The sequence below is a fragment of the Tachypleus tridentatus genome, chromosome 8, assembly GCF_004210375.1.
Source record: "Tachypleus tridentatus isolate NWPU-2018 chromosome 8, ASM421037v1, whole genome shotgun sequence".
NCBI classification, from domain to species: Eukaryota; Metazoa; Arthropoda; class Merostomata; order Xiphosura; family Limulidae; genus Tachypleus; species Tachypleus tridentatus.
In genome coordinates this window covers 60,435,218-60,448,072 of record NC_134832.1, presented here as the reverse complement: position 1 = coordinate 60,448,072, position 12,855 = coordinate 60,435,218, and the positions used below count along the sequence as shown (strand labels likewise).

The following is a 12,855-nucleotide window of genomic DNA, read 5'->3' as shown; positions in this document are numbered from 1 at the left end:
TCTGATTTAATTATGTGAGCTATGTACGAGTCTGAAATATTTTTGGTTTAAGTAGTTTGTGCCAGCAAATACAGTAAATTTGATTTTACTGTATTTTTAAATTCTGTGCTATCTTTTGTTATAGAAATTTCCTGGAACAGTGTTTCTCAAACGCTAAACTCGGACTGGCATCAGTCTGTCACAACCACTTTGCTGGTCTGTAGGATTTCACAGAAACTGACAGAATAATGTTTTGTTTTTTTGTTGTTGTTGTACTTGAAGTTTAGAAGTCTATAACTGTTTAAGGAGGCAGCATCTCAGTTCCTCATATCAAAAGGTTGAGAAAGGCTGGCATAAGAAATTGTATTTCCAAAGCTGGCAAAGTTATGCCTGAATAAAACTGTTCTGACAAATAATATATTAGTATTAAAGTTCATTAATGTGTAAAATGGTACTTTAACAACTTGAATTTATAATTTCTAGTATACAATATTAATCACCATGGAAAGGCATTAATTTCAAAATAACAATCTGTTTGCCCTTATTTTTACATTACTTTATATCATCTACAGAAATAAGGTAAAATCACCAAATGATTTTTAAAATCTGTTTCACTAGTGGTAATAATAATAATAATGGCATGCTTCTTCAGAAAGTTCTCTTAAAATTTAAAAATATTGCTCAAGCATGTTCTGAAAGATCATTTTTTGTATTAAATATTATTACAATATTCTAAAAAGACAGAATAAAAATGTATTTTCCATTGTAAATTTCCAGAAAGATGTTTTCTCTGCTTGTTTACATGTCTACAGTTTGTTATGATAAAATATTGCTTATTCTCTACTTTCAGTGTCATGTTAAAAGTATTCAGTTAAAAAGTGGACAAGTAAGTGACCTTGAAAATCGTTTAATGGAGAAAATTATGACAATGAAGTGTATGGAAACCACAAACAATTCTTTAATAGATGAAATTTCAAGGCTAAAAAAAGATAAAGATCGCTTGAAGAAACAGCAAGAAAAGTCTAAGGTAAAAGAAATTGTATTTTATATTCATATAATAGTAAATGTTTTGGTGAAGTTAACATTTCCACAAACTTTACTCTTTCACAAATGGGCAGGAGTAAGTTGTGTTTAGTGGGTTAGCCTGTCAGACTGTTATTAAACTTTTGTAGTTCGTGTTCTGTTGCTGCCACCTTGCCCACCAACCGAAAGAAAAAATTAATTTAAAAAGAAACACATTGGATAGTCTTAGGGATGTGTATGCTCTATATAAGAGTGATGGTCAAATATGGATAGCACAGATAGCTCTCGTATCTTTGCGAGAAATCCAACAAATAAATATAACTAGGCTTCCTTTTTGTAACATGATTTTCAGTGCAATAAGGTTACTCTTCAGAAAAATTAGTGAATGAAGCTAATCTTGGTTCTATTTGTAAAGCAGTAAAATAACTTTTAATTACAATATTAGTTAATAATTATGTATTACAAAGATTGTGAAACTTATTCGAGGCTTCTTCATAAATTACTCCATAATTTTTATGAACCTGGACTTAGAGCAGGATAGTAGTTTAGTAAAAGTATTGTTTAACTCACTTAATACAGGCTTTGTCAGTTTGACCAACCATGTAATCTCTTTGTACTCATTTAAAGTTTTTTTTTAGGTTTAATACTTCTAACTTTCAATACAGGTTGTATATCTTCACAAAACTTTGGAAGTCATTTAGTTAACAAGTCTTTCACATACAAAACATCATATGTTTTAGTGAAATATTTTTAATACAGTAAAGATGTGTCTATTAATATATGGAGTATTTGTTTTGAATGCTCATTTTAATTTTCATATTAAACTTAAAAATACTTCATCTCAAATATCCTTTGTATAATCCCTAAAACCTCCTAATTGTATTTCAAATGCATTTTTTCAATAAAACTTTATAATTTGTGTTATTTTGTCTGCCCTCTCTCAGAACAGGATTGATCACTTTGAATATCCTCTTAACCACCAAAGAAAAAAACAGAAAGAAGTCTTGTAATTTACATTATTTTTTCTACAGTGACTTCAGATTGTTAGATGAAACAACATTTGTTTATCATGAGTTTTTCTAAGTTTGTAACAGCATATATCTAGTTATAATTAAATTTTATTATTTTATTTCCCTTTTAACTGTATCTAACTGCTGTCCATGCTGTTACAAGTTGTAAATCAGTCTGGGAATGTGCAGCTCGTGTTATGCTAACAGATTACGTTATCCATCAGCTATTACAAGCTGCTCACGTGTATGCCTCGTGAAACATTATTATAATATTATTTGTGATTTTACCTAATCAAAGAGGATCTCTATTTTTACATTTTAGTTACTTTTATAGTTACGCATAAATGACAAACATAAAAAACAAGAAATAAAATACCTAACCAACCTTCATCTTTCATGCTGTTGATTGTTAAAGAGAATTAGCTTTAAATTTTAAATACTAATGATATTAATGTGCTTAGTTTTTATTTAATTAAATAACGTGCCAAACAATAGACTAATAACAGGTATAAAGTAGACAAAGTTTCCTTAACTCTCAAAAAAAATTTTGGTTTTCCAACTGCGTGGCAGGAGTTGTTTCAAATTCATCCAAGCTAGTTGTTAACTTTCTTATAGGAATGATGTTGGTACTCTGAATGAAATTGACATTTAACCTCTCAGAACATAACATTATACAATACATCATTTAATATATGAAAACCTTGACTTTCTATTAGTTATGTGATGTATAATTAAATGTGAGAGAAAGCTTAACAAAAAAAAAAAAGGATGTGACAAGTAGGTGTGACAGGAGGAGTCTGATTTGCTAGCCAATAGCTGTGTAGCCAAAACGAATTAAAGACTATAAAAAATATTGTTTGTCTGAGTAATAATGATTTTACAGAGTAATTTATGTTTGGTTTCATACTTGTTTGAGGTATGGTGAATAAAATAGGAAAGATGGCATGCTAAGAAATAATGTTACACTGGGGAAAAATTTAAGATTTAAAAAAAAATTGCCTTGGAGAAATAAAAACTTAAATCTTATATACCATTAAGATATGAATTATTAGGTAACGTTTTATGCAGTTGCAGTTGGTATAACAAAGTAGATTAATACATTTTTGAATGTAAGACACTAAAACCTTTTGTTGTGCACAGTAAAGGATACCTATGGCAATAGGGTTAAAGCTGAATGAAACATAATTTACTTAATCTTTACAATAGGCAACTGAACTTAGAGATGCAAAATCTTTTTTGTGAGATGTAATTTGGTAGTTTTTCTTTAAAAGGATGAGTTACAGTTTGTTCAGCAGCAATTGGACAGCACAAAAACCATGCTTGAAGCCCAGGAGACTACCAAAGATTTGATGTGGGAGGAAATAAGAGCTCTGCGGGAATATAAGAAACAGGTAACAGTAATGTCATGAGATGTGATAAGAATATAAGAAACAGGTAACAGTAATGTCATGAGATGTGATAAGAATATAAGAAACAGGTAACAGTAATGTCATGAGATGTGATAAGAATATAAGAAACAGGTAACAGTAAGTGAGAATGTCAGGTGTAATGATGTGATAAGAATATAAGAAACAGGTAACAGTAATGTCATGAGATGTGATAAGAATATAAGAAACAGGTAACAGTAATGTCATGAGATGTGATAAGAATATAAGAAACAGGTAACAGTAATGTCATGAGATGTGATAAGAATATAAGAAACAGGTAACAGTAATGTCATGAGATGTGATAAGAATATAAGAAACAGGTAACAGTAATGTCATGAGATGTGATAAGAATATAAGAAACAGGAAATGTCAGGTAAGAAACAGTAATGTCATGAGATGTGATAAGAATATAAGAAACAGGTAACAGTAATGTCATGAGATGTGATAAGAATATAAGAAACAGGTAACAGTAATGTCATGAGATGTGATAAGAATATAAGAAACAGGTAACAGTAATGTCATGAGATGTGATAAGAATATAAGAAACAGGTAACAGTAATGTCATGAGATGTGATAAGAATATAAGAAACAGGTAACAGTAATGTCATGAGATGTGATAAGAATATAAGAAACAGGTAACAGTAATGTCATGAGATGTGATAAGAATATAAGAAACAGGTAACAGTAACAGTAATAAGAGAAACAGGTAACAGTAATGTCATGAGATGTGATAAGAATATAAGAAACAGGTAACAATAATGTCATGAGATGTGATAAATTGAACTAAACTTTTTAGTTTCTTCTTTGTTGCATTTAAGAATTTTTCTCATGCTGAATGTTGACTAACCACTTGCATCACCCTCTCTGAACTTAACTACAAAACAAATGACAATAAGCATTTCTAAGAATTAAAAAAAAGTTAATAAACTTCTATACTGTCATTTTTCTGTGTACACTTATACATTGTTATATCATTCTCCAATGATATTAGTCATTGGTTAAAGTATGACTTCTACACAATTATAGGTGGGAATGCTTGGGTAGCCAGCATTGGAACTATACAGGTATGCATGATGTATGTAGTATTTTAATAATATTATCTAAATTATGCAAAAAGAAGAAACATAGCTACAGAATAATGTAATCATTAAACTTTATCTACTGACTAATGATGGAGTGAAAGATATGCATGCAAAATAAAGGTAAAACTATGTATACTGGTCACTGTGTTTGATTAAATGAAACAAAGAAAAATGATTGGTCAGAGACATTTTAAGAAAAATGTAAATCATTAAATGAAAACAAGATAATTAGACAACTTTACATAAATGATAGGTAAAGAGTCTATAGTTCATTGTCAATTTTATATTTATTCTATTAAGTTTCTGATTAATGGTTGTATATCATCCTATGCTTTGTCCACTTTTGTTTTAGAAACTCCATGGAAATCAAGGTTTGTACACAAGATTACTCTGATATTGTTCATGTATAATTGACCATAGTTAAGAAAGTAATAAGGTTTTGTTTTCTACATTGCACTGTTATCAGTGTAACAATTATATTATGATTAAATTGTTGTAATAAATTTGCTATAGATTAAACATTCAACAGCAAACATCATATTTTATTTAAAATGTTAATTTTCTCATTGGAAGGATAATCAGTACACAAAATTTATCATTAATAAAGGTCTATAGTTCCTAATGTGTGGGTACATTTAAAAAAAAAAAAAGTGGTGCTGTAAGCTCCCCACCCCATATTATCATTTCAAAATTAGGATACTCTTGTACCCTGCTTATCACTCTTTCATTGCAGCATGTTTGTATCAGCAATTATGTTGTCATTCAGTGCACCTTTTACAGAATATATGCTCTCTGCTGCTGTGTATGTACATTGTTTGGCAAGTATTTTCTAATGCTTTTCACCCATCACGCCTGGAAAAAAGCTTGCAAGTGATGTCAATGCATCTAAAAAGATGAAAATGGAAAGCATTTGCTTGGATGTGAAATTGCTAGTTTTAAGGCATTTGGAAGCTAGTAAGCATCAAGATGATGTGGGTGCTTCTTTAAACTTGGCAATATACACAATAAGAACAATTATAAAAAAAATTGCAGATAAGATAACAGCTTTTGCATCTATGACCTCAAAATTGTTAGCAACAAAGATAACTCATTCAGGAAGCCCTTTGCTTGAAGAAATAGAAAGAAGGCTTAGTATTTGGGTGGATGACCAAACAAACTGAAACATGCCTTTAAGCCAACTGATAAGAATGGAGAAGGCAAGAACACACATATTCAAGAAGGAAAAGGAGATTCATCAGAAAAATTTACAGCTGGTATAGGTTGGTTTGATAGATTAAGAAAACACACTAACCTCCATAACATATGTCACTGGTGAAGCAGCTAGTGCAGATCAGATGCAAAGGTAGCCCAGGAATTTCCTGCAACTCTGAAAACCATCAATGAGCAAAGCAGTTAGCTTCCTTAACTTGTCTTTAGTGTGAATGAAATGGGCCTTTTTTGGGAAAGGATACCTTCTCATACTTTTATCTCCCATGAAGAAAAATGTGCATCTGGATTTAAAGTTGAAAAGGACTGGTTAACTCTTGCTAGTAGGCAGTGCTAAAGGTGGCTTCAAGTTAAAGCCAACTCTTGTATATCATTCTTAAATGTCACGAGCCATGAAAGGAATTTTAAAATAAAGTCTACCAGTGATTTGAGAATCAAACAAATTGGATTAGATGGTGATTGATGTTTTTCAAAATTGGTTTGTTTAACATTTTACCCATCTGTGTATCATTATTGTGAGGAGCACATCATTGAACCTAAAGTATTGTTATTGCTTTATAATGCTCTTGGCTACCCTGATAACACTGGTTTACAAAAAAATATTTTTTGTCTGAGGCAAGAATGTGAATAGGTGTTTTTTACTAATTTGGGTGTGCTGAATTCAAATTTATAAACAGTTTTGCTCTATCACCTCTAGTTTTCTGGCTTTTAAATAGTCTCATTTTAGTATATACAGAGTATATACGTGCTTATTTCAACAGTTGCAGCAGCTTATTACAGATAAAACAGGATAGATAAAGAACATTGATGGAATAAATATACTTGGATGACACAATGTACACAATTCATAGTACCGCAGACAGTTAGAAGTGTGTTTTCTTAGATGATCTGGTGTATTTTGCCTCAAGGATGTCACGCAAGAGCATCCAGCAGAAGTCTCCCATCATGCTGGGGTTCCACTTGCCTTGGTAGTTGCTCTCCATCTTCGTAATGTCTTGGTGGAATCTTTCTCCATGCTCATCACTCACTGCTCCAAGGTTTGGAGGGAGGAAGTTGAGGTGGGAATGGAGAAAATGAATTTTGAGTGACATTCGGCATCCCATATCCTCATAAGTCTTTAGCAACTTCTCAATACAGGCTTGGTAATTTGGTACACGTGTGTTACCAAGGAAGCCACTACAGACTGACTTAAATGCTTCCCATGCTCTCAGTTCCTTTAAGGTAAGAAGCTCCTCAAAATCAGTATCCTTCAGCACTTCTCGGATTTGAGGTCCAACAAAGATGCCCTCTTTGAACATAGCAGCACTTAGACCTGGGAACACAGTAGACAAGTGTTGGAAGGCAGCACCATTTTTGTCCATGGCCTTCACGAAATTCTTCATCAAACCAAGCTTGATGTGAAGAGGAGGAAGAAGCACCTTCTTCATGTCAACCAGAGGATTCTCCTTGACACTGTGTTTGCCAGGAACGAAAGTGCTTCTAGACCCCCAGTCTTTCTGCTTGTAATGCTGGGATACAGCTTGACTATCCCAGAGACAGAGAAAGCAACAGTACTTTGTGAAGCCTGCTTGCATACCCATAAGAAGACCAATGACCTTGAGGTCCCCACACAGACTCCACTGGTACTGGTTGTACTTAACAGCTTCTAAAAGAAGCTCCATATTGTCATAGGACACCTTTAGATGGACAGAGTGTACAATGGGAATGCTGGGATATTTATTCCCGTTGTGCAGAAGCACAGCCTTGAGACTTCGCTTGGAAGAGTCTATGAAAAGACGCCAGTCTGAAGGATTATGTGGCAAACCAAGGAAAGTGAACAAGCCAGGTACATTTGTGCAGTAGCACAACTTGTTTTCCATGTCGAAAAATGAAGCAAGGTCTTTGTTCCGATTCCTGAAACTGGTGATCCTTACATCTTCCTGGACTAGGTTCCACTGTTTAAACTGAGAAGCCAAGAGCTCTGACTGCTGTTTTGACAGATACAAATCACGAGCAAGGTCATTCAGGTCTTCTTGCATGATCCAGTGTGGCTCGTTGCCACTTGTTCCTGAATAAGAAGAGTCAATATCTTTGGAAGAGATTGACTTGGCAGAATCTTCCTGAAACCAGTTATATTTGTTAGACAAAATAACAATCATCTGCATGGCTTCGTGGCTCTCTCCAAACCATCGGGACTGCAAAGTTGAAAGCTGCTTTCTTGCCATTAAACCAAGCAGTTAGTCCATTGTAGCAGGGTTTACAACAGGTGTGTGGAGCCCAAGATTTGTCCTGATCACCAATTTTACAGTCAAAATAATGAAAGTAGGCAGTTCTGAGGAGGGAAGTGATGGTTCGACGCTGTGCAACTGTCGTGAAGTCCTACATACACGTAGCAGAAAGAATTGGCCTTGTTGAGGCATCCTCGGTGTTTTGACGAGCTTGAAGCCATTGGAGAATCTGAAAAAACAAAGTAAAATTAAATCATATGTAAGGCAATAATAATTAAAGGCCGTTGGAAATTGTAATACAAATATATATCCAAAAGATTGTGTAACACAATTGTCGAGGGACACCAACCTCCTGTGCTGACTGCCAGTGCACTACTGGCTGTTGATTGAGACGATGTTGGCTTAACCCTGAATGCATATAATGCCTTTATGTACAGTATGTGTACAAAATGTACAGTATGCAAAACATTGTCATCTGAATTCAGCACCCCAAATTGGTCAGTGAAGTGGGACTGCAGGATTAATGAGGATGATGTGGAGGAATTGCTTCAAATCCATAGCAAGAGTCTTAGCAATGATGAATTTCAAGAATTATTAGCAGAGCAATGCATCCAGAGTGAATCTACAACCTCTGATTGAGAAGATAAAACACAAGTGAGAGAACTTGCTTCAGAATTTCTCAGCAATTGTGCAAATCATGGACCAGTTCATAGATAACAACCCTGACTATGAGCAGAGCTCTAAGGCAAAAAAAGGTGTTCTTGAAAAGATATCCTGCTACCGAGAACTGCTTTGTCAGAGAAAACTTGAGAAAAGACAATCAACTCTTAATGCCTACATCATAAAGAAGCCAAGGTTCCTGCAAGATCCACAGCCTGGTCCCTCATCTAAAATATAATTAGCTACTTTCATAAAATCTCTTAATAAAAGTATATTATTTTTTTATTTGTATTTTCACCTATCTAAAGTATACATAATGTTATAACGACTCCGCTTAGTACTGTTTCGGTTAATGCTGCATGTTTTGGGAACATATCCTGAGTGCTAACTTGGATGTTACTGTAGTCCTTGAAGAACTTTATACAAATACTCAAAGCAATCATGTACTGCGTGTATATGTAGAGAGAGAGGAGATTTATTAAAATATATTGTTTAATTTTATTAATTCTTTTTTAAAGAGGAGTTACCACATCACTGATCTGATCAGTCATGTAACTATAGTATTTTTCATTCCAGTCTGGTGATATGATTGAGAAAATTAAACATGAGAATGCAAGTCTGAAGAAGTCATTAGATGCTTTTAACCTGCAGCTCAGTAATTATAATGTAAGTTTCATTTTTTTTATGTTATAAATGGATGAGTGTTTGTTATAAAAATACTACATTAAGACCTGATATTCATTGAAGTCATAAAGGTTGGTTATAAACATGTCTGTAGGAATTGTAAGAAGTGTGTTTTTAAAGTTATAAAATGCTTGTAAGTGTTACTCTGTATCAACTATAGCATAATAATCTATCAAATACATATATTTAAATAATTCTGTAAACATCTCTTGAATTATCAGAATAAATAATGTTTAAATAGGCCACTAAGAGTAAAAACATAATTATAGGTTAGTAACAATCATTGGGCATGATACTTAACCCATAATGTCAACATCTTCTTGACATATTCTTTGTTATTAGTGGGCTGTTATGAAGAAAGTCTACTGACTCGTTAAAATAAACTCTTAAGCACATTTCATTTAATTATTCTACAAACCAGGTACAATAAACATCACAGGTTTTTATCAGTTTGACTTTTGTTATTGAAAAACCTTGGACATTGTTAGATCCATACTTGGATGATGGATCTCTACATTTTGTCCAATTCTTGAAACTGAAATATTCTATTGTAGGTGATAATGTGATTTTGAAAAAGAGAAAATGACAGATAGTTGTGGCATGTTGGTCTGACTTTTTGATGTATCTGTAAACAAAGAAGATTGAAGCTATTAAAATTAGACTTCTTTAGTGATATCTATTATAATGAGTAATTTGTGTTGAACTATACTTCATTAAGAGGTGATGAATAAATTAGAGAATCTCATGAAATGGAGAACAAACATGATAATTGTCATACAAGGGGAGATTGAGGGTTTATTTAAATATATCTTAAAGATTAAAATGCATGTTAATACTTGGTTTATTCACTGTGTTTTGAAGCTAAGTTTATTTATGTATTTTGATAATAAAATAATTTAATTACATTTTGAATGTAACTATAAAATATCATGACATGTACAGTTTGTAGAAATTTAAAATAAATATCCAATGGAATTCTACTAGTTACATTAAGCATGCCAAGGTACTACACTTGCGGGTTAACAATTATTGCTTCCAAATATTAAGGTACTCGACAATTTCAGCTACACGTACTTCCAAGTGTTATGAGTAGGTGCTTGATTTAGAAAATTTATAAATGTGAATTTGTGAAAAATTCTTTGAATTTAAAGAAAACCTCAAACTGTCCTGATTGAGCATAATGGTGCTAAAGTTTCTGTCCTACAATATTTTTTGTTAATAAGTACTTCTTTTTAAATCCAGACATTAGTTATATAATTTTTTGAAAACCTGTAATTGTTGGTTATTTTAACGCAAACACAATGGTCAATGTTTGAGAGTATTGAACAAGTTGTATTTCAGACTGGCTTAGCTCCAAACTGATGCTTTAATACTTCATCAGCATTTTCTCTTAAAATACCTCATTTAAGAGAAAATGCTGATGAATTACTTAATAGCACATCATTTTTCACAATAAATTGCTTATTAATAAGTATTAGAAATTATATCAATTAGAACATTCAAAAAGTTTGGTTAGATGATTATAAAAAGCTTATCTTTTTGTATTCTTTATTGATGTTATATATAAAGTAAAATAGTGATTTTTATATATATAGATGGGATCTTGTCCTGGAAAAGTGCTTGAGTTCTCTAGTGATGACAAAGGAAACAAAGTAAACTGTTTTTTTGTTCAAAGTAATTTATATATAATATATAATTTTTAGAGAATATTAATACTAATAGAGTTAAGTAAATTAAGACAAATATATGTGTATATATAATATGTTATATAATATTGTATTTGATTACCCATAAACAGAATTTTGGTATAATAGAAAATATAATCTTTGATAAAAAGGGCTAACATATTCTTTGATTTAGGTAAGCAAACCAAAGAAACACAGTCAGCCTCTAATAATGTTGGTGTATATAATACTTCTAGTGTTTTTAAATGACTTTTTCTCTTGTTATTTTAACCCTTAAACAGTGACCGTTATTGATCGATGCTGCTACTTACAACATTTTTGCTGTTTAAGGGTTAATTTATATGTTCTCCATACATGCCATGTTTTTATTCACTGAACAATGGAGACATTCGTTTGGCCTGGGGTGTTCTCTCCTAGGAATTCTAGAGTTGTGTTTTTTTCTTTATATCTTGGAGAATTTGGATTCTGATTTTTGACACTTTTTTTTCCTACGTTAGCTTCTCACAAATTCAATTTGTATCCTATTCCTTTTTTCTATTAATAATTTGGATTTGTTATATTGTGGGTCTTTTCCTTGCCTCCTTTGAGTCTACTTGTCTTTTGTTGGTGGACGGAGGACTATTATTTTCTCCCTGATTTCTCTGGTTCAGTCTAGAAGATTTACTGTTTTATTGTGTAAAAGGATAAATAGACCTTGTATTCTCCTTTCCTCTTTACTTGCCTTTGTTTTCTATTTCCTGGTGGAATTATATTTTTTGAATGAATTCTCTTCCCTTGGTTGAGTGTGGCATACACAATCCAGTCATTCTAAGTCTGGTATTTTGCCTTTTGGAATTCTTCAGGTTGAGGATAAAGTTTGTCCACTTTCTTGTTGCTTAGTTTTTCTTCATGATTCTGATGGTGTGAAACACATTACTCTATGGCTACAAGTTAGGATACAATCAGAAGTATATATATCTGTGACATTGTAGTCCAATAATCCTTGCTACCAGGATGGGATATGGGGACCAAGACCTTAATTCCAACTCCAAGTTGTAGAACCTGGATATCTGGTTGAAGCTGGCGTATATTGATTGCTTGCACTATTCCACCCTTGATACAAGACTCAGTTCTGGATGTAGTATGGTTCCTCAGTTTTGTACCACTTTTGTCTTGGTACATCATTCTTTTGTATTGTCAGCAGAAGTAAATATTACTAGAAGTATGTTTTCAGTTTGGGAAAATCTTGACTTTCATGTGTTGATTTTTCAAGCTGCAGTTGCACAACTTTTGCTGACATGACAAATACTTTTTAATTGTGTGATTGGTAGAATGATTTATTTCTAACTTTATTTTCAAAATGTGTATTCTTTTCATATATTCTTCTCAGAACTTAAATCATTGAAATATCTACATGCCTTTTTTGTTTTATTCTGAAGTTTAATTGATAATTTTAAAAAATGCTATATTTTAAAATGAGATATTTCAGTTGTAATTTTTAAATCTAATTCACAGTATTTCCATGGTGTGTGGAATTTTTACAATTATTAGTATTATTATTATGTGTAAGTGTAAGTTGATTACTACATCTTCAGTCAATGGCAGATTACTTCACTGGTAATATAAAACTTAAATTATAGTAAATTATTTATTTTTGTTACTTTTTTGCATGCACACACACATGCATGACTTTATCATAGTAATATTCTTTGCATGTGGTCAGTTTGTTATAAATTATATATAATTGAGTTTGTTATAGCATCATAGGAGTCTAGTTGACTTTTGCAGGTATTGTATATACAAAAGGTTGTAAATAGAAGGCTTTAGCCAATTTAACTATTATTATAACTGTAATGTACTACTTTCTTGTTATCTCCACATTTATTTTGATTTATATTTTTTCCACAAAATGT

At 32.1% G+C, this 12,855-nt stretch overlaps 1 protein-coding gene across 11 annotated transcripts in view; it reads left to right on the top strand.

Annotated features, from left to right (window-relative positions):
• Positions 1–12,855, top strand: part of LOC143222473 (tax1-binding protein 1 homolog) — a 50,184-nt gene that overhangs the window by 15,547 nt on the left and 21,782 nt on the right. For all 11 annotated transcript variants that reach the window (XM_076449054.1, XM_076449048.1, XM_076449053.1 and 8 more), the window contains exons 5-8: positions 830–1,006; positions 3,284–3,403; positions 9,171–9,260; positions 10,874–10,930. In XM_076449054.1, the coding sequence (XP_076305169.1) occupies positions 830–1,006; positions 3,284–3,403; positions 9,171–9,260; positions 10,874–10,930 (444 nt within the window). The remainder of the gene's footprint in view (positions 1–829; positions 1,007–3,283; positions 3,404–9,170; positions 9,261–10,873; positions 10,931–12,855) is intronic.